The sequence below is a fragment of the Budorcas taxicolor genome, chromosome 4 (genome assembly GCF_023091745.1).
Source record: "Budorcas taxicolor isolate Tak-1 chromosome 4, Takin1.1, whole genome shotgun sequence".
NCBI classification, from domain to species: Eukaryota; Metazoa; Chordata; class Mammalia; order Artiodactyla; family Bovidae; genus Budorcas; species Budorcas taxicolor.
The window spans coordinates 15,398,271-15,423,491 of record NC_068913.1 but is presented as its reverse complement, the minus strand read 5'-3'; the positions used below and the strand labels follow the sequence as shown (position 1 = coordinate 15,423,491).

General features: G+C 44.0%; 1 protein-coding gene across 3 annotated transcripts in view; it reads left to right on the top strand.

The window, feature by feature from the left end:
- The window catches only part of SLC25A13 (solute carrier family 25 member 13), a 229,996-nt gene that overhangs the window by 142,132 nt on the left and 62,643 nt on the right, over positions 1–25,221 (top strand). Inside the window, exons 7-13 of one of the 3 annotated variants that reach the window (XM_052638583.1) lie at positions 1,944–2,082; positions 3,073–3,166; positions 3,374–3,458; positions 6,825–6,909; positions 7,380–7,538; positions 22,217–22,269; positions 23,598–23,678. In XM_052638583.1, coding sequence (XP_052494543.1) covers positions 1,944–2,082; positions 3,073–3,166; positions 3,374–3,458; positions 6,825–6,909; positions 7,380–7,538; positions 22,217–22,269; positions 23,598–23,678 — 696 coding nt within the window. Of the gene's footprint in view, positions 1–1,943; positions 2,083–3,072; positions 3,167–3,373; positions 3,459–6,821; positions 6,910–7,379; positions 7,539–22,216; positions 22,270–23,597; positions 23,679–25,221 lie in introns of all 3 variants that reach the window. The other 2 variants (XM_052638582.1, XM_052638584.1) reach the window with 2 other exon arrangements.

Below are 25,221 nucleotides of genomic sequence, written 5' to 3'. Positions count from 1 at the left end.
GGTATTGCATCCATTACCAAAGTTACAGGAAGTGCTTTGTCAGTGTTAGTGGGTGTCTTAATTTGTTAGCTGGATAGTATGAAATATCTTAAAGAAATGTATTAACTAGGCTTTTTTTTTAACAAAAGGAAAAACAGCTATATAATTGCATATTGGTTTGCTTTGTATTTTGAGATATGTCAAATGCTTGTCTTCACTTTTACAAGTTCTCCAAGAAAAGGTATTAAAAAAAAAAAGTGTGCATAGATATATTTGAGGAGTCGGCAGAAGAGCAACTCTAAGCCTTGGGTTCAGTCACTCGTGCACCCTGTGTGTTGAGGCAGCAGTGGCCCATGTGGCGGGCAGGTCTCTGCTGTCCTCTGTTGTGGAGCTTCTCATGGGCCCTGAGGATGTCCTGGAACATTCCATGGTGGTGGTTCCCAAGCCTTGATCACGGAGCTTAAGAATCATCAGGGATTGTTATTAAAAGTGCATATTCTGAGGTCTTTCCTGGGCCTCCTGATCCACCATCCACAGTGGTGACCTGATTTATTTTCCTTTAAATTTTTTAAGCTTTATTTAGTTGCTCATTTTTGCCTGCGCTGGGTCCATTGCTGTGCATGCGTTTTCTCCAGTTGCTGTGAGCCGGGCTGCTCCCTGGTCGCGGTGGCATCTCGTGTGGAGCACAGGCTCCAGGCACCTGAGCTCAGTGGCTGTGGCACCTGGGCTTAGTTGCCCCGTGGCTCGTGCAATCTGCCTGGACTAGGGACTGAACCTGTGGTGCCGGCACTGGCAGGCAGATTCTTAATCCTGGACCACCAGGGAAGTCCTCATACCTAATTTCCAGAGCTTCTCAGATAATTGTGATGAGCCCCTAGATTTTGGACCCATGTGCAGTGGTAACTCTTCTTGTGTTAATCCTGGGGAGAGGACTTTTTGAGTGTTTCACCGGCATCTGAGTTTCCCATAATGCTTACCTTAAGTGAGAACTCAGAGTAGCTTTTCATTTTTCCTCTTTATTTTCACTGCTCCCTCTTTTTGAAGATAATGGTGTTCTAATAAGGACTTCCCACTCTGGCACGCTAGCTCCTTTTCTTGGTCCTTCCCGTCCCTAGCCCAATCTAAACTCTCATGTCAGCTATTTCAAACGTTTATGAAGTGAAGATTTATGTGGTTGTTACCTTATAAAGAAGTGCTTTCCTAATAAAAATATTTTGCCTTGTTAGGGAAGGATAGAATTTGAAACCCCAAACTGAAGTTCCATTTATAATGGACACGCTGTCTGTTTCCCTTATCCTGTGAAGAAATATGGTTTCTTACAAATTCTGATTATCAAGAGTCCTGGCCAGTCTTAACCCCCATCAAAGCATATGACATCTCATAATTTTATCATAATGTGCTTGTTTGCTGGAAATCCTACCAATACAAAGTATGTACTTAAATGATTATTTATTACTACTTAGAAGTAACATGACAAATCATGATATTAGTGTTAGATTAGCCACTTCTCACAGCATGTTGTGTTGGTATAACAGTTCTGCATGCTTAAGTATACACATGTGGGCCTGTGTATAATACAGTTTTGCATGTCTAAGCTTTTAAGAATTGCTCATTAGATGAAATAAACAAACTTATAAAACATTTCCAATGGAAATTTGAACTCTGTAAATTACTACTGGTCCTGTTGTTATAATCCTACATGTGTATTTATTTAGTTTTCTAGGACCTGTGTGTGGAGAGTACAAGTTCTGGTCGTGATTAGTTGCAGTTACTTCTAAAAATCATTTATAGCTTTTTTTTCTTTTAATGTGAAAGAAAAATACTTCTGGCCACTTTTTGCTATACATGCTTTTTTGATTACTTCCCAAACTAGCATTTGATATACGTACTTCTGAATCTTCTTCATTCTATAAATCCTTTGTTTATTTTTCTTCTCCCCCCCTCTTATTTTCAACTTACTTGAGGCTGCTGGAGGTACCACATCCCATCAAGTTAGTTTCTCCTATTTTAATGGATTTAACTCGCTCCTGAACAACATGGAACTCATTAGAAAGATCTACAGCACTCTGGCTGGCAACAGGAAAGACGTAGAGGTGACCAAGGGTGAGTGCGACTAAGTTGGAATTCTTGCCGGCAAGTATCTTGGTGAAGTATTATTAGAGGGAAGAAGACAACCAAAAGTTGATGTTATAGAGTTTTCTATCCCTAGTTTTCTGTCTGATTGACCATTTGGTACTTGTGTGTTCTCCACTCTTTGAAACAAATGAAACAGTCTTCAGCACATTGTAAATAAATCCAAGGCTTTCTTTGAATGAGGGAACCATGTAAAGTGTCTTGCGTGTGTGCTACGTCTCATCAGTCATGTCCCACTCTCTGTGGGTCGTAGCCCACCAGGCTCCTCTGTCCATGGGATTCTCCAGGCAGCAATACCGGAGTGGGTTGCTATTTCCTCCTCCAGGGGATCCTTCCTACCCAGGGATCAAACCCATCTCCTAAGTCTGCCTGCACTGGTAAGCGGGTTCTTGATCACTAGTGCCATCTGGGAAGCCCCCAAAGTTTCTGAAATATTTTCAAATCTTAATAAAACCTAAACTAAACTGACATCCTCTAGAATGACCCTCGAAAGTACACAAGGAATTCTTAAACTTATACTGCTGACAGTGTGTGTTGATCGACAATCTTTGATCAAGATATCAGCATTTTAATGGGATTAAAAAAAAAAAAGAAACAAGAATTCCCTTTGGAAATCCCAGCTTCATTAATATGATATCCTGGGACCTATGTGTATGGAATTTCATATCTCCTTCCTGGTTCTCCTTGACTTACAATTTGAATGGCTTCCTGTGTCATTTATTCAAAGCCTTCAGGTGACACCAACCTTTTAAAGTCACTATTAGAGCAAGCATTCTGCACACTCTTTCCAGACGAATGAAAGAACTGCAAAAATTCCTACCCTATTTGGATTGACTTGCTTTCTGTGACTGTTAATAATAAAGTTTGGTGATGTTCGCTCATTCCAGTGCCTTGAGTTAATGCTGCGTTTAGTGGCTATTCCTTCTTGAATCTTTCCCTTTTAACTCTTTTTCCATACAGAGGAGTTTGTTCTGGCAGCTCAGAAATTTGGTCAGGTTACACCCATGGAAGTTGACATCTTGTTTCAGTTAGCAGATTTGTATGAGCCACGGGGGTAAGTTGGCCTTTTTTTTCTTTTAATTAGCTTAATAAAGGAAGGTTAGGAGGTGGGAGTAGGGGGAGGGCAGCAAGCCTGGAGAAAAAGAAACCAAATTAAAGGTGACTCTGAAATGTGGGAAACAAGAAAAGGAACATTTTAAAATTCCATACCTTAAATTTTAATTTGTGTTTTGCTGTTGCTTATGTTTGCTTTTCGTTCTAGACGCATGACCTTGGCCGACATCGAACGGATTGCTCCTCTGGAGGAGGGGACTCTGCCCTTCAACTTGGCTGAAGCCCAGAGGCAGGTGGGCAGAAGGGTCACACATGCTTCCCGGTGTTGCCTTGATAAGGCCCCACAGCCCCTTTTCACTTGCAGTTGCCTTTGAGGCACTGGTTCCTGACCTACCGTTTCTCTGTTTTGCACCAAAAAAGAAAACCAGACTATTTCAGAAGGCTGGAAAGAGTACTTACTTAAAAATGTTCTAAGTAACAGATAACTGGCATTTGCTCTCTTCTGCGGAAGATGGGATGATTTCTTAGCTGCATGGGAAGCCTCACCCTCCCCAAAGAGGAGGAAGATCTTTATCTTTCCTCCTTCCCGCAGCCTTATGCTGGCAGAGCTGGGGCCACAGCCCGCTTTGGGTGTCACGTCCCAGCATCATGTCGAGACATGAGGGCCGGCTCTGCCTCGCAGAGAGGCGCTCCGGCAGGGCACCGCCTGACTGCCATGCCTGCCGTTTTTCTGAATATCAAAATGAGATAATTTTGTTTAGTCTGGAGTCATAGTTTGGAGGCTTTTAGACCTATTTTCTTTGTGAAAGGATTCATAAGTTATGTGGAAACAATTTGAGGAATGCTAAATTTTATTTTATGGTTAACAGAAACCAATCTCTTGAAGTTGTGGGAGTCAGAAACCTAAGACTTGGGACCCCTTACGCTTAACTCTTGCTCGACTTTCTATAGATCGGGATTAGAGAATAAAAGCCTTCAGAGCGTCTGTTGTGCTTCCACGATGTTTGTAAAATAAATCCCCTCACAGACGAGCGTCGTCGTTTCAGAAAAATACCTCCTTTAAGGCAAAGCCATCTCCGAATCCTGTGAGACTTAACAGTTTTTGGCTGGGAGCTCTGGGTCTGTACTGAGACGCCAGTTTGACCACAATGGGTTGATGCGGGCTGCATTTTTAGGACGGGCAGGCCTGGAGCCAGGACGCCCTCCTTTCAGCTCTTTCCCACCCGATGGCAGCGGCGGGTTCTGTGTGCAGCGTGGTGGGCGTGCGCGCAGCAAACCCTCGCTAGGCACCTCTGGAAAACCAGCTGGTCGCTGTTAAAAGAGGAAGCCAGTTTCCCCGAGTGCAAGAGAGAGGAGTGTGGAATCACATGGAGAGGGGGACACAGCCCCACTCTCCCCTCCCTATGATTTTTAAACACCACTTACCAGATGATTATCTCTTTGCCTTTGTGCTACTAACTCCTGTAGAAATTGGGGGATTAAGAAAAAGAGAATTAAAAAAAAAGATCCCCGCTGTTCTCCTGTGACAGTGGTGCCCCACAGTTTCTCCTCTATGCTCTCTGCAGCTTTAGCAAGTTTCTGATGGTGGGTGCTTCCTGATCCTGTCCATGAGAGGGTTGGATGAGATTGATGAGGTTTTACAGCAGGAAATGATTGGCTGCTGCTTGGAGGTTCAGAGCAATTCACTGAGGCCTTGCCTGGAATATTCTTTACTTATGTGAACCCTGGTGGGCCTGACAACATTGGCAGACTCAAGCAACAGAGGTCACCCGCCTGCCAGGCTAGGGAGCTAACTCTTCTCCTCGAGAGAGGAGTGTGGGAAGAGGAATCTTTTCTAGTATTCGTTTTGTGAGGATGCCACACTTCTAGCTTCAGAAAAGTTATCTGAAAGTCTGGGGTTTTGTTTGTCTTTAGATGAATTAGTGATAGTGGTAGGTATCAACCTGTTGTTTTCAAAGTATTTTCACTCATTGTTTTGATGCCAGAACCTTTTTTCGTATTGCCAGTTTATATCTGTGTACATAAAGCAGTGCCTTTCTTACCGATGCAGCTGTCAAAATGAAGTTACTATGCATAATAGATATAGATGGAGGTCATCCATCTATACGGGGATACCCTTGGAAGCACCCCATGGAATTTGCAGAAGAAATGTTTTACTTTCTTAAAAATGCGTATTTCTGCATAAAGCTATTTTCAGTTCACTTGGAAGGAGATTCCAAATTATCTCATTGTATTAGAATTGCTCCACTGACAGCAACTAAAATTCAGTGGGTTGATAGTTGGGGTGGGTAATTATTTTCATTGTTCACCAATCTTAATTATCATGGCTTATGAAAAAACAAATTTTATTGAATGTATTTATTCACTCAACAGGTATTTATTAAGCACTAACTATATGCCACCCTCGTGTGACAGCTCTGTGTGCCCTAAAATTACTGTTTTATTTATGTAGACAGAGGAGTAAAATACTCTGAAATGTTCTGACATCAAAAACACCATAAGAACAGAAGGTCAAAAGAACACTGATAATAATACAACAATTGACTGGCCTGAAGTGTGAATTTAGAAGAGATGGACAAAAAAGAGAAAATATCAGATCACCTGTAATATAACCACTTAGTTGTAGCCACTATAAACAATTCAGTATCTCTGGGTGATGTGATAGCCAAAACGCTAGTGTTATTTTTATATGCATATACATACCAAAATAATTTTAATGAAAAGCACAGCATATTCACACACAGTCTTCAACACTGGTTTTAAAAAGATAATCATGAAACATTCCATACAGTTTAAAAGGTAGAGAGAAATAGATAATAAATACCTGTCTACGCACCATATTGTTTTTTTAGCCTGTTTTTTCTTTATAATACTGTATGTACACTTTTTCTGAACATCAAATATTTTTCACAGTATTGTTTTTTAATGACATGCAATTTTGTTTTAGAGCTATAGCATTATTTTTAACCAGTCCTCCGTTATTGGACCTTTGGGTATTCTCAGAGGTTTTGCTCTTAAAATGGTACTGCCTTTTTTTTTTTTTTTAAACAGTACTGCTTTTTATTATTATTGTAGCTTGATCCTTGTTTATATAGATGATTATTTTCTAGCCTAACTTTTTAGAAGTAGAATTGCAGGGTCAATTTAAGCATTTGTACATTTTAAGTGTTCAGTGTGTATTGCCAAATTTCCCTTCAGTTTATACTTGATTAAATGGCAGATTTGAGAAGCCCTGTTTTTTGTCATCTTCTGCCAGGTTGGGCATTGCCATTAAAAACAGACAAAACTCCCCATACCTACCAGTTTGACAATTTGTTGAAGAATGATGTCTCATTAGTGGTTTTCAATTTATATCTCTTTGATCACTAATGAGAATTGAACATTTGAAGATGAGTTCATATTCATAACATTTTGGGGGACACAGTAGTGTCTTTCATTATACTGAAACTTGATTTTAAAAATTGACGGCAATAATTGCTTTTTATTAACAAGAATTTATAAAAATCTAACCATACCTTCTTCCTTTTTGACATTTTAGCTGTATCATGAGTTTAAGAACGCAGTTGTAATTTAAAAATAAAATAGCGTGCTCATTTTTGTTTCAATTTCCTTTCCGTCTCCTGTCTTCCCACTCTGCAATTCCTGTGCACGCAAAGAAGAAGGCATCAGTTGATTCATCTCGACCAGTTCTCTTGCAGATTGCAGAGTCAGCCTACAGGTTTGGTCTCGGTTCTATTGCTGGAGGTGAGTCATGGATGAGGGCAGATTGTTCATTGTTATTATTCCTGTTTTTCCTCTGATTTTTTCCACTTTGAAATATCGAAGGAAACAACCTTCTCTGGTCTTTTCCCAAGCTAGTTACCAAATCTGTATCTATGTGATGGGATAACAACAAAGGGAAATTTTGCTTCGTACCTGCATTTGATCAGGGACTTAGAAGCAACTTTTTTCTCACATCTGTCTGCAGGTGGGCTTCTAGATATTGGTTAGTAATGAGGCTAGGCTGTAGTGATCTGCTTTTTAAAATTTGAACTCAGTGGTATCCTTTTATCAGGAGACCCTTGAGTGAAAGCCACTGTTGTTTAGAAAGTTCATTTTAAAATTAACATGTGCACAATTTCTTTATTTCATCAATCTTATCTTTGACTTTAACCACCTCCTTTCTTTCCTGTGACCTTAATTTCTTCTGAATTATTGGTATTATTTGATTGTAGCTGTCGGAGCCACTGCGGTGTATCCTATCGATCTGGTAAAAACTCGAATGCAGAACCAACGATCGACCGGCTCTTTCGTAGGAGAACTTATGTATAAAAACAGCTTTGACTGTTTTAAGAAAGTGCTGCGCTATGAAGGCTTCTTTGGACTGTATAGAGGTTAGTGCCATGTGCTAAATTCATGAAAGGTGAAATAGTAGTCGGAGGTTTGGTTTTTCCATCTGAATGCCTGAAATGTATTAGAGAGACTGTGTTAAAATGGAAATACAGCAGATTCTCAATTATCCATGCTGATGGGTGTAGGCTGGAGGCTCTAGGGCATGGCGAATCAAAACAGCCCATAATCTGAAAGCCATTTATATTGCTCTGCAGTATGTTTCGTTTCTTAAAAATAATTATTTTTATAAACATGTCCAGTAAGTTTTTAAAAGACTCATAGTGTCTGTGTTCTTGAAATAACTCTGCTCACCAGTTAACAGGGAAAAGCAGCTGGAGGATAGGACAGAACTTACTTGGGACAATGATTCTCCTTGAAAATTCCACAAAATCATCCATCAAGCCTCTAACCAGGGGTTCAGTGCAGCCCTCCTTCTTTCACTGTCTTTTTTTTTTTTTTTTAGTTTTGAAATTAAAAATTTTTCATTATAGAGTGTAGGCTCTCTAGTGGAAGCATTCAGGCTTAGTTGCCCTGAAGCATGTGGGATCTTAGTTCCCTGACCAGGGATCAAACCTGCATCCCCTCCATTGGAAGGTGGGCTCTTAACCACTGGGCTTGCAGCGTGTGTGTGTTCAGTTACTCCAGTCGTGTGTCCTACTCTTTGTGACCCCGTGGACTGTAGCCTACCAGGCTCACCTGTCCGTGGGGTTCTCCAAACAAGAACACTGGAATGGGCTGTCATGCCCTTCTCCACAGGAGCTTCCCAAGTCAGGGATCGAACCTGCATCTTTTTCTTCTCCTGCTTCAGCAGGCAGGTTCTTTACCACTAGCGCCACCTGGGAAGTGCCACCTCACCACCTCAAATATTTATTTATTCACTTGGCTGCACCTGGTCTTAGTTTTGGCATGTGGGATCCAACGGGGACCCCCTGCGCTGGGACCCCGGAGTCTTAGTCCCCGGACTATCATTCACTGTCTTTTCCTGAGTTAAAGCTGCCCCTTTCCCTTCCTCAGACTCTGTACCCAGGGGAGTTGATTCACCTGCCACTGTAGCCAGGGACTTCTCTATCCAGCTGTTCCTTTCATCATCTAAGGCTCATTTAAGCAACAAGAAAAGTAGCAAGAAGTATGTGATCAAAAGGATCATCACAAAGGATCCCACAGACACTGACTGCCGGACCAGTGGCCTAAAAGCCAGGACTTAACGTCCCAGCCCTTCCCTCTGTGATTGCTTTGCATAAAGAGAAAAGAAGTAAAGGTATTTGCCTCAGCTAAAATCCAGTGTTGTGAGACAGTTCCAGCTGAGCCACGTTGCTGTTTGGCAGATGGAAGGTGGTGGGCAGGGGGTCCCTCCCTTACCCAACCAGTACTTGCTCTTGAAGAAGAAAATGGTATTTAATACTTTCAGAGACAGACACGGAAATTGGCAGCCATGTAAGCCTGTGCCGCTAGGCCTCTTCTGCCATCTGCTGACTTCAGTCTTCTTCTTAAGCACCCAAGTTAAAAAAAAAAAAAATCAACAACAAAGATCCCTCTTAAAATCTTGCACCTTAGAAATGAGCGGGTTTCAAACTCCAGAGAAGCTCCATTTTGCAGGTTCGTTGGTGCAGGTAGATAACCTCCATCAAAGGCCTTTTGATCTTTCTCTGCTCTCTTTCCCTCATCCCCTGCCTCTTCTCACAATTGGGAAGGTCTTTGACCCCAGGTGATTGATGATGACCCCTACAGGGTCACTGCCTTCCATCTGAAATACTTCTCCCTCCTAGTGACAACAAGCCTTGCAAATGAAAAGTCCCCCCAAGTAGTACAAGGTTAATGTCGCGGTTCCTGCTCTGCGCTGAGTGACTCAAGCAAAGGCGACCACCTGACGTGTTCAAGTGGGTTGTTTTCTGCGGGGACAGTTTTGAACCTCAAGCTGGACCACGCTGGTCTGTGGGCTTCCCTTGGTATTGGGCTAAAGATCAAGGGTGCCTTAGAATTGTAAGAAAATAATTTCTGTCCTGTGAATGCCCCTAATGTGTTGACCTGGTTTGTTTGAATTTTGAGTCCCTTCTCTTTCCTCTTTGACCACACCTGGTGGCTCCTGATTCTTGGGAGCACCTGGAATTCCTTCCTTGACCTGTCCTTTTGACCCCATGGACAAAACAGCTTGAAGTGTACCTGAGTTCTGAGCTGCTCTGGGCCATCCCCTAAACCTCATGCTGTTTCAGTTACATCGGAGAGACTGGAGGAACTGGTTTTAACTCCTCAGGGAAAGGGGCTGTGTCCGCCTACTAGGCAGGCATGGAGACTCCCTTTGAACACCAAAGAGGCGACTCCTCATCGTTTTTCTGGTTAGAAAGAGCCATTTATCTAACCCGTGTGGGGTGTCTGATCCCTAAGGGGTTCTCTTGTCAGAAGTGATGAGTAGAGTGTGAATATAAGGTGAGGAGTGCTGGGAGTCACCTACGTTCATTTCTCCCTGACTTCTTATCTCTTCTAGTTGATAATTTTAGAACAAAAGATGAACTGTAAAACTTTTTTAGTTTCTGTTTTGTAATTTGGATCTTGAGAGCAAAGAGGTGATTGACAGCGTTTTTGAAAAAGTGTTTATAATCTTCATAAATGAATTATTCCTATTCTTGATTGGCTGGGGACTAATTCCCTTTTGTGCCTTGCACATAATCATTGATTAATAATTATATGTAACTGCATATTTGTAAATGCTTATCATTGAATAAGAAGGATCAGATGAAAATGGGAAACTGTCATTACCAGCAAAAAAATGATAATAGAAACAGAAAAACCCCAACCATTTCTGAGAGTCCGTATTCTAACTTTTGTATACAAAATCAAGCTATAATCACCCACATGTGATTCTTTGACTATAAATTTCTTATTCAATGTAATTTTATTGTTTAAAAATTTAATATTCCAGGGGAAAATAGTTAAATTTTAATTTTGAGAACTTAGAAATGCTGCTGTGCACACTCTAGCTAGCAATACTTGAAAAGATGGCAGAGTACATCTCTAATTTATAAACATGTTTCAAAATATTGAGCCTATTTTTTCCTATTGTGGAATTTTGCTTAACATGTAATTTTTCTGCATCAGGACATATATAATTGCTAATATCTCCTGAGGAGGATAATTTGGGGATATTGCATAAGTAAGTTCTCGCCCCTGTTTTAAAATTATCTTTGTGTATATTTGGAGAAAAAGTATATAGCCTCTTTCTCTTTTTCCTTCTTACAGTGAGAACACAGGATTCTAAAGGGAGCTGCTTTGTATTTAGAAGTAGTTCTTGTGGAACTCCACGAGTGATTGTTATTGTTAAAGAACGCTTTCAGCGCGAGTTGTTTTCCCCTGTCCTTTTCTCTGTCAGTTGCCAGCATCGCTCGTGGTCCTGGAAGTTTTCTGATCATAATCAGGGAGGCTACCGATAAAGTACTTCTGGGGACTGTTCGTGTTGTCTTCCATGGATGCTGAGTCCAAGGGCTTCTAGTGTTGTGAGTTGGTGAGGTCCTCTCCCCATATTTCTGTGCACTTCCCCGCTTCTTTGTCCATCAGAGCCTCTTAACTTTGGGGGTAAGTTTGGTGGTTAGAAAAGATCCCCTTAGAAAGATCCCCTTCCTATGAGACTGACCCTGCAACCATTCTCTGTAATACAGACTACTTTTCTTTACAGGAAAATTAATTGATTTTTCTAGGCCTGTAGTTTTTGAAATTCAGGCCCCCTAGGCTAAGTATATCTGTATCACAGGAAATAACACCCAAGATAATCCAAATCTCCCTGAAGTCACATGTAAAAGTCTTCCTCTGTTTCCTCCCCAGTCTCCAAATTGATTTAATGCACCGAGGTGTTTAAAATCCTTAATGAATTACCTGACAGCTCATTTGATTTGAATGAACCGCATGACCAGATGAATCAGTTATTGGCCGGCTGTAGACTTGGCTTATTAAAGAGAAACGATTGATTGAGTGATCATCCATAATTAAATGCTCTTAACGTTCCAGTTCAGTTCAGTTGCTCAGTCGTGTCCAACTCTTTGCAGCTCCATGAATCACAGCGGATAACTAATTTCTGCCTTAAAATTTTTGTCACACTCTCCTCCCTCAGATGCTTGAAGTAATGACATGAGTACCCTTAGAAACTGGAAAATGTTTTGGGGAGGGAAGGCCATGGGGAAAAGGATGGATTCAGGAAAAATACTTCTTAAAGGAAGGTTTTAGTTTTTTACTTCTGCTTTTGCCGGGGAAAAGAGGAAAATCTGCCAGAAAAGGAAATTAGATAATTTTATGATTTAAACTTAATTTGGAGTACTACTTAGTCTTTGAGGCAATTAGCAAGAAAAAAAAAAGAAGAAGATGTTTTTTAATCAGCCCATGGACCAGGCTTGCAGAGTTTTAAATGTATCTATTTCAGGTTGTCTGTGTGCTTCAAAAGCAGTCATCTTCCATCCTGGAATGTTCTCAAGGTGACATCTAGAGGATGATGTGGTGATATCTCAGGAAGTTTTTGATATGTTTGCATTCTAGAAGGAGGTGTGGTTGGACAGCTAGTTTAAGCTAGGTCTCCTGGATGTGGCTCATGGTTCTATAGAGGGGAGGCTCCAAATTATGTGGACCCACAGTGAGATCCCTTCTTTAATCCTTGTGGATAAAAATAAGTCCCAAAATCCTATCACCAAAATAAAGCAGTTGGAGGTCCTACAAGAAGGCTGGCGTCTTGGCACAAACCAGTCTGTGCACTGTGCTGACTCATAGTGTCCACCAGCACGTCTCACGAGTGCAGAATGGTTTGTTTTGCTCCTCATTTTCTTGGCCAGTTTCTGCACGTTTTCGTTTAGGGCGATAAGTTGTGACTAGATCAAAAAGCAGATATTTGGTTGTAGGAAATCAAACAAAAATGAACAGAAAGCTTGGACAGTTCCTGAGCTGGGTAATCAAATCTCCAAAACTCTACCGTGAGCACAGAGCTTTCAAACGGGAGACAGGTGATGGCGACTCGCCACTGGGGTGGATGGGAGTGGATCATCAGAGGCTGGAGAGGGCCTGATGGAGAACAGTGAGGAGCTTAGAAAATTGGGAAAGAGGAAACTAGGCAGAGCCTGGAGAAGAGAAGATTAATTAGCGAACAGATTAGTTCCAGGCCTCAAGGATGATCATTTATAACTAGCTACTGCCTTTCCTAGGGCTTCCCTGGTAGCTCAGATGGTAAAGAATCTGCCTGCAATGCAGGAAACCCAGGTTCGATTCTTGGGTTGGAAAGATCTCCTGGAGAAGGGAATGGCTACCCACTCCAGTATTCTTGCCTAAAGAATTCCGTTGTCAGAGGAGCCTGGCAGGCTACTGTCCATGGGGTCATTAAGAGTCGGACACGACTGAGCAACTAACACTTTCACTTTTCATTGCCATTGCTGAGGCTGAAACAAGGGCAATAGACAAAATCTCAGCACCCAGGAAGTTTAGATAGAAGAAAAGATAACCAGGACCCCGAAAGTTGCTATATACCAGAGTGAAAAACTCAAGGAGGAACAGTACGGTTCTTCTTCCCAATGATCTCCTAGGAAGTTCCCAGGGAGGACTCACAGGAACCGTGCTTTTTCTAGACCATGACAATATCATCCCTCTGTGCTTTAACACTCAGTCTCCCAAAGCCATCCCGAGCCTTAGCTAAAATAGCAGATGGTTCTTGACATTTTGAACAAAAGCATCTGACCCAGACAAGCAAGCATTTAAATCTTAATATCTGCCATGTGCCCTGCTCCACCATACACTTGCCTTGGGGTGACACCCCAAGAGCCGGTGGAAAACTGGATTGCAAGAAGGGCCATGAAAGGGGATAGTGTAGTTGGTGGGGGTGTGGGGGGGTGCCTCATGCCTGGGGGCTGTGTGAATCAAAAACAGACAGACACAGGGGAAGGGAGGAGGGAAGAAAGCTTGAACAAGTGAAGAGAGAAGGCCACGGAAATAGGAGCAGGAATAAAAGCCGTGAGGCAGGGTGCGCAGGGCGCTGATAGCTCCAGAATAAAGGTTAATCTGATGTTGAAAGCAAGGCAGGCTCTCTGGGAAGATGGGAGCAAGTAGAGGGACCTCCGTGAAGAGGTCAGGAGGCTAAGAATTTAACCTCGGAGGGGCCGCCTCGGGGTTGAAATTAGATAACAGGGGGCACTGGATGTGGCTCCGGCCACAGCAATAGGAGTATTTTCTGCATTAACATCGTCTACCGGCCCTGCAGCCTGGCTCTGCCCTGCCTGCCTTCCACCCCACCTTACACGCTCTAAGCTACCTTTCTCCAGGTTGGGCCGGTCACTTTGGAACTTGTTTTTTGTCCGAGCTGATACAGAAGTGATGTGATGAGATTTCTCCCTTGTCATGGCCCTGCATCATCTGTGCTCCTCCCGTGTCTTGTCCAGAGTGATCTGTTGGGACACACGCCGTGTGACGCTTATAGTGGTTGGGCTGTCAGTCCAGCCCCTGACCCACTGCTTTCTCTGAGCCTCGTTCCCCAGCTGCGCCCTGATTCCCACTTGTTCACCAGGTCGTAACCTGCAGTTCGCCTCTGCCGGCCAGTGCCTTCTCCCTTCTGTGCAGTGGGAAAGGGCCCAGCCGTGCAACCTGCCAGCCCAGTGCAACTGGCGCTCAGAGAAGCATTGCAGAACATTCTGGGCTGGAAGAAATGCCTCTGTAGACCAGAGGAGGTTGGAGCAGGAAGTCCACTAGGGTGAACAGGCGGAAAATGAGCGTTGAGGGGCAGAGAGCCTTGTTTTGAGAGGCGGAGTGGGGCCACATTCAACTCAGCCACTGCACAGGCACCACGTTGTGAGGGACTGGGGAGACACTGCTCAGCCTTTTAGAGCCACTTTCCCTGAAGGAGGGGGAGGATGGTGACGATGAAGAGCATAAAGAACAACAACCGAAACACACATCTAGAGTGCTTGCTGTGTGCTGATATGCCTCCGAGGGTTTTGTGTGTATTGTTGCATCTTCAGGACTGCCCCGTGTGCATGGTGCTGTGCTTATCCCCATTCTACAGATGCGGAAACTGAGGTTCAGGAAGGTGGGGGTAACTTAATCACAACTGCACAGCTACTAAATAACAAGAGTCAGAATTCAAACCCAACAGCCTGGCTTCAGACTCCATGCTGTTAATCACCTGGCTCTTCTGCCCCTCAGGAGAAATTAAAAAGTTGCTTATCATCGGAGGTTGAGAACTGTTTTGAGTCCTGAGCTAAGGCATTTTATTTTAGCTCAAAATCTAGCTGAAGATGTGGTGTTATGTCTGTACTGCTTCCTCACCTTTGCTAAAGTACGTGGTGCTGCTGGACGCTGTCAGTGCTTCTGAGCTTGGGGCATAGCCATGGGGAAGAGCATTATACTCCTGTCATACTCCCCTAATTCCCATACTCCCATACTTTCCTCATGCTTGACTGTGAGCACTATTCGGGGTGAATTGCCTTCTAGAGGCAAGAGGAGAATCAAGAATATGCCATGAACAGATAGGTGGAGAGAAACGTGACCTTTTCGGAATACAGTCTAGGCTGTGAACAGTGTCTGGTTCTTTATATACAGTTACTCATATCATTATCATAATAAACCAGTGAGTCGTAATTAGCCTCCTTGGCTTACTAATGAGGAACTTAAGAGTTCAAAGGATAACGTCCCCAAGATCACTCAGCATGAGAGCAGGGCAGACCTAGGATTCCTTGGTCCTGGTTTGTCAACCTCCAAGGCCCTAATGCTCCAAGCCATTCATTTTGTTGCCAAGCCATTGGGAACAGGTAGCTTTAATCATGCCACTGTTATTAATGAGTTTCTCTCATAGTCCCTTCTCACCCTGAGATTCTGGGTGAGATTTTTTATTTCTAAAAAAGTTTTTAAGTAAAAACTGCAGCTCAGTAGCCCTCTGGTCAGCATACTGTTCTCAGAAACTTCCTTTTGGGGGTTCTGTGTAAAGCCTGCAGTTGAGGTTCGTGGTGTGGGCTTAGCTTCCACATCTTTTGCTCAGTCCTTTCTCATCGAGTTGCATAAAGGACGGGGATCCGAGGGGATAGTGTGATTTATATCTCAACCCCGTGAAATCTGAAGACAAAATACTACATTAATACTGTACCCTGTAAATCTTTTCTCGCATTAGCGGCCTTCTGGTAAAGTTTGCCAAGGAAGATTGCCACATGTGCTGATGGAGCTGAACTGAAATGAGAAGATTAGAAAACTAACCACACTAATAAATTTCATTTGAGGCAGTTGGAAAACAGACTGCTGTTTTGACAAGTCAGAAACAACACACACATGCATTCTCTGTTTCTAATGGTTAAAATGAATTTCCAGAATCCAACAGAAACATCTTGTATTAGAAGCCTAATTTTTCTGCTGAGTTATCCAGCTGTCAGACACACATGTGCTTTAAACTTCAGTGTGATCGTGTTGAGCCGCCTTCACCAGACTGGCTGTTTTAGGCATTACCCAGCCACATCACTCTTCCTCTTTCTGAGGTCAGGGAATCAGGAGGTTGTTGAAATCCCCAGCTCTCTGGCTTCCCTTGTCCTGCAGATCAGGACCCCTCCCGGAGGGCGTTTGGCCACGACTGATGGCGTCAAGGCCCACATCTCTGCTGGCTCTCAGATTGCCATTCGCAGCCACCCTTGATTCCCAGGGTCACCACCACAAGAATGATACTGATCCAGTGCCTCCCTGAGTGCCAGCATCTGGCCTAGGTCTTAGGAAGGGATTTGTACTTTGGTTTTATTCTTACTGGATTAAGTTACTCATTTTATACAGTGAAACTCAGGGCCTAATATTAAATTACCTTAACCTCCCAATTATTCTTCCTGCCTTGGGTCTCTGCCCTTACCATCTGTCCTTCACCTGCCTCCAGAACTCTCTTTCTTTTCGAAGTTTCCTCTTTAAAAGCCACCCAGACTTTTTCCCAAGCCCCTTCACGTGGCCCTTGGAGAAACAGCACAGTGTACTTGTTCAGGAGCACCCCCGAGAGCCAGACTGCCTGGGTTGAACTCCAGTGCCCCACATACCGGCTGAGTGACCCTGGGCCGGCTTCTGGAAGTCTGCCTCAGTTTCCTCATCCGTTGATGGGATAAAAATGACATGCACCGAGTTTTGCTACTGAGTGGTGTGCGTTTCATATTGGGGCTTTCCTTGTGGCTCAGATGGTAAGGAGTCTGCCTGGAGATAAGGACGGTAAGGAGACCTGGGTTCAGTGCCTGAGTGGGGAAGATCCCCTGGGAAAGGGCATGCGACCCACTCCAGTATTCCTGCCTGGAGAATCCCATGGACAGAGGAGTCTAGTGGGTTACAGTCCACGGGGTCGCAAAGAGTTGGACATGACTGAGTGACTAACACTTTCCGTGCTGTGGGTTTCACATTGGGGCTTTCCTAGTGGTTCAGATAGGAAGGAATCTGCCTGTGATGCCGTAGACCTGAGTTGAATCCCTGGGTCAGGAAGATCCCCTGGAGACGGGAATGGCAGCCCACTCCAGTATTCCTGCCTGGAGAATTCCATGGACAGAGGGGCCTGGCGAGCTACAGTCCATGGGGTTGCAAAGAGTGGGACACGACTGAGTGACTGACACTTTCACTTTCTGTGGCGTGGGTTTCATATGTTGATTCCCGTACAGCACACAGTAGTGTGTGGCATGTAATAAGTGCCCCCGACACCGTCATTATCTCCACTGTTGTTGATTCGTTCAATGACCTCTACTACCATTGTGTGTTTACGAGGTCTGTGACCTCGCCCCGGCCCTGCCTGTGCCGTGAACTTGTAAACTTGAGATTTGGGCGCCTTCTCACAGTCTGTTCTCTCTGCACAGGCCGCCTGGCTCTCCATCCTACTCGTGTCTCTCTCCTCCAGTGAACCTCTGCTTGTCCTTAAAGAATCACGCGCAGTGTCTCCTCTCTGAGGCCCTGCTCCACCCTGCACGCAGAATAGCTGGTTCTCTCCACTGTGTTCCCAGAGCTCTTTGGTGCCCCAGGGCTGTGACACCCGACGCTCTGTTTTTAGGGGCTGTGTCCCCTCTTTGGCACACACAGACACCTGGGTCTCCCTCTTTCTCTAAACTGACGCTGGCTCCAGGCGACGCCGCAGATCTTACTATTTCAACCTAGTTTCTTCCAGTACCAGGCACAGAGAGCATTTGGTAAATGTTTGCTGAACAAATAAATATTTGCCGCCCTATATTTAGTCTTAAATGCAGGGTTTTCTCTATTGTTTTGTTTTGGTCTCTGCTGTTCACAGGGCATTACTAAATTTATAGTGAGAAAGACAAATCTCGGTCGCTTAAAAGCCTGGCTGGAGTGATTGTCTCTAACGCTGTAGTCATTTGGCTGTGGGGGCTGTTTTTCATTAGTCATTTAAAAAGACTGTCACAGGGTAGTGCTAGAGACGAGATCATCACGCAAATCACAGTGCCATCAACCCATCCATGGTTTTGGTCTGCAATTTAATGATGAGAAAAATACATCCAGCAAGTAAATATTTAACTAAACATTTCCGTACTTGACCTCAATGTAGAGAGTAGAATGGAAATTGTGAATGTTACGATGTAGTTTAAATGGCTTATGCCTGAATTTTACTGGTAGAAATGAATGTTGTGTTTTCATAAAGTAATAATAGTGCTTTTTTCCCTCATAGATATTATCTCATGGTGTAAGTAAAGGACTAATAAGTGAGTATAGTTCAGGAGGAGGAAATTCTCACTTTGAATAAGAGTGCTTGCTTTGCCCAGATGGTTCCATGTTCACATTTTCTGTGCTGTTTCGGTTCATTTAGATTAAAAAGAGCATGGCCATACTCAAGCTAGCAAGAGCATAGGGGAACGTTCCGTAAGAGTTCATGAGGGAGAAGGGAAACCAAGCACTCACAGGGATCCCCGGGCAGGAGTTTCACTGGAATCTGGCCCCAGTGGGACCAGAAGCTGGTTGAGGGCGACTCTCCCATCGGGGCACCCTTCCAGCCTGTGTGTTCTCTCTGGCGTCCGTATTCTATTTGTGGCACATTTCTCCTCCCTGCTAGGCCACTTCCTTTCCTATCATAGTCTCTACTTCCTTCTGGCACTCACACATACGTGGCTTCGACTGGCCACTTTTCCCATGCCACGTGGCACCTTCTCAGCTTGTGCCTCTGTTTTAGCTGGCTCCTCACCTTTTAGGAATTAAAAAGCCCCTTGATGAGGGTGAAAGAGGAGGTGAAAAGGCTGACTTAAAACTCAGCATTCAAAAAATGAGGATCATGGCATCTGGTCCTGTAACTTCATGGCAAATAAGAGGGGAAAAAGTAGAAACAGTGACAGATTTTATTTTCTTGGACTCCAAAGTCACTGTGGACAGTGACTGCAGCCATGAAATTTAAAAGACGCATGCTCCTTGGAAGCAAAGCTATGACAAACCTAGACAGAGTATTAAAAAGCAGAAACATTGCTTTGCCAACAAAGGTCCGTATAGTCAGAGCAGTGCTTTCTCCAGTGGTCATGTATGGATGTGAGAGTTGGACCATAAAGAAAGCTGAGTGCCAAAGAATTGATGCTATTGAATTGTCGTGCTGGAGAAGATGCTTTTGAGAGTCCCTTGAACTGCAAGGAGGTAAAACCAGTCAATCCTATAGAAAATCAACCCTGAATATTCATTATAAGGACTGATGCTGAAACTCCAACACTTTAGCCACCTGATGTGAAAAAGCAGCTCATTGGAAAAGACCCTGATTCTGGGAAAGATTGAGGGCAAGAGGAGAAGGCGGCAACAGAGGGTGAGATGGTTGGATGGCATCCTAGACTCAGATGGACATGAGTTTGAGCAAATTCCAGGAAATAGTGAAAGACAGGGAAGGCTGGCACATTGCAGTCCATGGGGTCATAGAGTTGGACACAACTTAGCAACTCAACAACACTGCCCCCTCTGATGACTCTGTCATGCTCCTGGGAGAAGGATTCTGGACTCCATGGCTCTGCTTGTGGTGAGGTCCAGGTTGCTGAACTCATCGGTTATTCGCCTTTGGGTGCCTTGTCCAATCAGCTGTAGCCCTGGAGGTTCAAACATGGCTGGCTAGAGAAGATGCTGCAAACCCAAATAATTATAGGATCCAGGCAGTGAACAAATGAGGCTGGATATGGAAGAGCAGATACACGTTTGCGTATTAGGCATGCTGCTGCTGCTGCTGCTGCTGCTGCTGCTGCGTCGCTTCAGTCATGTCCGACTCCGTGCGACCGCATAGACGGCAGCCCATCAGGCTCGGCCGTCCCTGGGATTCTCCAGGCAAGAACGCTGGAGTGGGTTGCTATTTCCCTCTCCACATATTAGGCATAGGACAGAGTTAGTCAGTTCAGTCGCTCAGTCATGTCTGACTGTGACCCCATGGACTACAGCACACCAGGCTTCCCTGTCCATCACCAGCTCCTGGAGCTTGCTCAAACTCATGTCCGTTGAGTCTGTGATGCCATCCAGCAGAGTTGGGTGTTGTCTAAAGGCATAGACTCTTGAGGGAGAGGGCTTAGACTTGAATCCCAATCTCACTATCTATCATCTGCACAACTTAGAACAAATGACTCAATCTCTGTATGCCTCAGTTTCCTCTCTGCAGGGATTAAGGATTAAAGAGTTAGTAAAGTGCTTAAAATGACCCCTGACATAGAGTAAACAGTATGTTAGCTGTGTTTTTAGAGAACATTTTGATTGGCATCAGCATCCTTGTCATTTATTTTTACAATGAAATGAACTTTCCTCAATTTTCCTAAAACATGAAGCTGTCTTGGTTTCATTAGTGCTTTAGTTTCTCCCCTTTTTGCAGAGCCTCAAGCACAGAGAGATGTCTCCTCTAGTGTGAGGATATCAACAGAGCATGAAAAATGATGAGCAGTACTTGCCCTTATTGCCATGCTGGCATTAGGGTGTGGTAGGGACCTTGCTGAATTGATGCTTGGGTCCTGTCTAAAGGGTGGAGCCTCCCCCAAAGGGAGATAGATTGCTATAATGTCAGAAGGAAGCCCAGAGTTGTCAGATCATTACCCAGTCAGTCCATCAGTCCAGTCGTCCATCCAGACATCTATTTATCTTTAAAATAAGCTCAAATTAGGTTTCAAACCTGTGCTACTCAGCAAAACACATCTGCAGACTGGATGCACACAGCCCTGGCGCTAGAGACTTGGTTGTAGACTGTTCCTTTAAGAAGATGGTGTGGCCAGAGCTGGTCTCTCCAAAGAGGCTGGAAGCAGAGCTTTTTATATAGGGAATTAGGAAAGCGAGCTTACTGGTGAAGGATGACACCATGAAGCCCCTTCCAAGGATAGCAGCATGGCCCGGGAACAATATATTCTGACCCTTGGGTTTCCAAGGAAAAGCATCTGTCTTTGATTTTATTTTCTTAGAACAGATGAAAAGATAACTTAGTTTTAGCTCAGACAGGTAGGCCCACTACTGTCATAACCACCTTTCCTAGAAGTGGCCCTTTCCTGTCAAAGACCACACCTCCTCCTCGTGTTTTGATTCTTATCATTGTTTAGTCACGCGGTCGTGTCTGACTCTGAGACCCCACGGCCTGAAGCACTCCAGTCTCCCCTGTCCATGAGGTTTCCCGGGCAGGAGTACTGGAGCGAGTTGCCAGTCCCTTGCCGAGGGCATTGTCCTGACCCAGGGACTGAACCTGCATCTCCTATACTGGCAGGCCTGCTTCTTTACCACTGAACCACCTGGGAAGCCCTGCGCGCTGATTGATTCCCACTCCCGCTGACGTGCTCAGGCCTGAGCTCCTCCCTCTCCACCCGCATCCTGTTACTCTCTACAGCCATCTTCATTTCCACCAGGTAGTTTTTTAGTACTAAAAAAACCAAGCACTAGCAGTCAGACGGTTGTCTCTCACAGTCCCCTCTCTCCGCACGCACACACTCACACCCACACACATCAATGCACACCAATATGCCTTGTCTCCACAGGAGCAAGAGCAGTCATTCGACAGTGTGCGTTAGCGCATCACTCTCCTCCAGATGGAAAACCTTCTCTCCTAACCTGCAGGTTATCAAGCCCGGGTCCTGGTTTGGGTGTGGCTCCTGCCCCTGGCCCCAGCTGTGTCTCCCAGTGCCCGCCTCGTCCAAGAGGGCACGCTGATGTGCCCCTTCATGTTTGGGCACAACAGACTTGTTCCCGCTCTGCTGACTTTGCCCCGTGTACTCCCCTCCCTGAAATGCCTGCTTCCCAGTAACTGTCACTTTTGCAGGAAGGCCTCTCCCCTCCTTCCATCTGACCCTGGTCAGAGCAGGAACCTTGTCTGTCTGGTGCTCGTCACCAAGTCCTAGTTGCTAAGGGTATAAATGGCTGAACTGTGGGCAGTGAGGGAGCAGGGTGGGGAGATGAGAAAAGTATTTAAAAGAAAGAATGTATTGACTAAAGTCCACTTGTTTAAGAGGTGGGAGGGAAAAGAGCAAATTTGTGAATAATGAGATTTCCTGATTCACCGACACTGTTGACCTACCCAACGTGCAAATGATCTAAAATGTGAGTGGGAATTTGCTCAGACCTGGCTCTCAGACATTAGTACCTAAACAGTCCGTTTCGAGTATTCTCATCAAAGGTAAGAACAGAAAATTGCAGCCCAGATTGCCCTGGTTTTTACACGGTGATCCCTTCTTTAGAGCTGTTGATATGTTTAGTCAATGTTAATTTATTTAATATGCTTCTCCTTTTCGTTGTTTCTCAGGTCTGTTGCCACAGTTATTGGGAGTCGCCCCAGAGAAGGCCATAAAACTTACAGTAAGTCTTTTGATTTGATGCTTCTGATGAAGGTAGTTTGCACATATTCAGGAATCTAGCAGAGATTCTTACGTGAAATAGCAGGTCTGTGTTTCCTCGGAGGCGCTAACTGATTCGAATGTAGGGCACTCACCACGCACAGCTTTTTATTATTCCCCGAGGTATTACTGAACATCCGAAAATGTGATAATGTATTTGAACAAGATTTTTGGTGGTTGTCACCATTATCATCATCATAGCAGGGGCAGCGGCAGCAGCGAAATTCCCTTCAGTGCTGACTGTAGTAGGTGCTTTCACGGTCTACCTGTGGTTGCTTTCATCTCGCGCACACCGCGTACAGTTTACAGATACGGAGAGTGAGGCCCACGAGGGTGAAGTATTTGCCTGCGTTTGCACACTTCATCTGTGGGAAAGCTAGAATCCAAAAGCAGTTTTTTTCTGACTCCAGAACGTATCACTCAAGTACACAAGTAATTTGTGTTCGAGGTGTATTGTGTAACATTTGCCAGAGCAACAGGTTGAGCAGTCTGATTTCTGGTTGAAGTTGGTGCTCCATCAGATTGGTTTCCCAGTGCCTGACTCCTATCTGACAGGTGGTAAGTAGTTAGTACGGATTTCTGGAACGGGTCAGTGATCACATTTTCATCACTAAGGTCATAAAGCCCCAGAGAGTTAAACCTTCCCTCTGTACTGGGCTGTGTAGTGTTGGTGCTGAAATGGTCCTTTTATCATCTTCCGATGTGACTGGTGGGACAGCTAATCTTCTGATTGGTCCTTAAAATTGCTTGTAGTGTACACCATTTTGAGAATATTGTTCTTAATTAGTTAATGCTCTTGATGTTCTTTGAGAATCCTTGAGAAATTTCTGAGGTGCTGAGTTTCCACCACGCTGAAAGATCTGATCAGCTAAATGTGTTTCAGTGATGAAGCTGTTGAGATTAAATCCTGTTAGAAGACTTGAAAGTGATTTTTAATCAAGTCTTCCAGAAGTTTTTAAGTTACAAAATGTATGTTTTAATTGTGTCTCTTTGTTAATATGTCTCTCTTTCTATGCTATGGTAATTGCAGACATACATGAATTAGGCTTGTTAAACCACCTCTCTTAATTTATTTTCTCCCCCAAACATCAGGAATGCATGTCTATATATTCTAGCTTTCAAAAACGACATATATGAGATCAAGAGCAAACTCTTAAGATCGTTCTTTTATTTAGTTTATGATTACTCCAAAACACTGAAAGAAAAATAACATTTATGTACAGTTGTATATGTGTATTTGATGACTGTCTCTGTATTTTTTACTAGCTTTTCTAAATATTTTTCTTCAAGGTGAATGATTTTGTGAGGGATAAATTTATGCGCAAAGATGGCTCAGTCCCACTGGCAGCAGAAATTCTTGCCGGAGGATGTGTAAGTACCTTTTGCGGATCTCAACACTGAAGAGACTTGTTTCATGTGCATAGCCCTACCATCCTACCCAAGTGTGGACTAAGGCTTCTGTTCCCCACAGATCCTGCTCAAGGGCACTGTCTCCTAGGGCACCCTGGCGTTTCCTAGACAGGCAGCCGTTCCTGAGGTGGAAGGGGTAAACGTCTCTGGTCTTACTGCCTGTTGAGTCATGCCTGTTAAATCCGTCATTGCTTGCAGCTCGTTCTGCAGTAGAAGTCGTCTGTGGCAGAAGTGTTTGGCCTTTGAGCACATCTTTGCTGACCTTTCCTGGACTTTTATTTTTTGTGCAGTCTCTCCTACGGCACCCTCTGCTGGGTCAGGCACTGGAATTTGTAGTTTGAAGCCAGCAGCCATAGCCCTCTGCTTTGCTTTACTTCACACACACCAGCAGGTCTTCAAGGCGCTCCCCGTGCTTCCGGGAGAAGGAGGTGGGGGGTGATGGGCAGAGTGCGCTCTGCATTGTCAGAAACGCTTGGAATGAGTATTTCTTTATGTGGACGAACGATCTGCATCTTGTTCCTGAGCTCGGCAAAACATCGTGTCTTTTTTTAGTTCACGTACTGGTTTGTTCATGTGAATGTAAATACCTTAAGTAAGTTAAACTCTTCTACAAAGACGGGTGCTATTTAAAGATAAGTTTGGTTAAGTAAACGGTCTTTGATCACTGGGGCAATAAATATGGGTATATTTTCCATCTAAACCTGTGTTTCTTATACAAAAGACGAGATCACTTTTTAATTTTTAAAAAAAATTCACTTGTTCTGTGCAGGAATTGGTGATCATAAAATGATCTTTTCTTGAAAAGTCATTGAGTTTAGAAGTTGGGAAAACACCCGAGAATATTAAACCTTTGTCTGGAGAGGGCTTATTGTCCTAACATTGAATGGGTTCCCTGAGTGTAGCAGGAGCGACAGAGTCCTAGCCTCTGGTGATTCTTAAGAGGCGGACGGAATTTGGCTCCGGCTTGACTCTTTCTGTTTGATCACTGACCTGTCAGAGACGGCCAGGTAAGAGCCCCTTGTCCTGTAACTTTAGGAGCATTGAGGATGGAAAAAGGGAGCCTTTAATGTCCTAAGTGAAAAGGACACACAATAATAATCAAAAAGAATATGAGGAGTTGCAGACATGGCTTTTGCCAGTAAGTATGCCTTTAAAACAACTCTAGCTTCCAGTTGAATAACTAGGTTTTCTGATTTTCATTAGGCATAACCATGGGCGATATTTAGTGTATCCTCAAGGCTGCTACCAGGGGCCCGAGAAAACGGGCCGTTTCAGTAGGTCAGGTAGGTTTTTTTTTTTTTTTAAGTCAGGTTTTAAACTTGCTGAAAAGACATGATTATATATCTCTGTAAGAATTTAAAGTGGAAAACTAACTATGTGATACTACTCAAGATTTTTGGCAATAATCTTGAGCTTTATTTTCTTTTTATGAAAGCATTTTGCCCACACACAGGCCTGGGTGCCAAGGAGATTGGTCGTGGCACGTATCGTCTGCCGTAGGTGG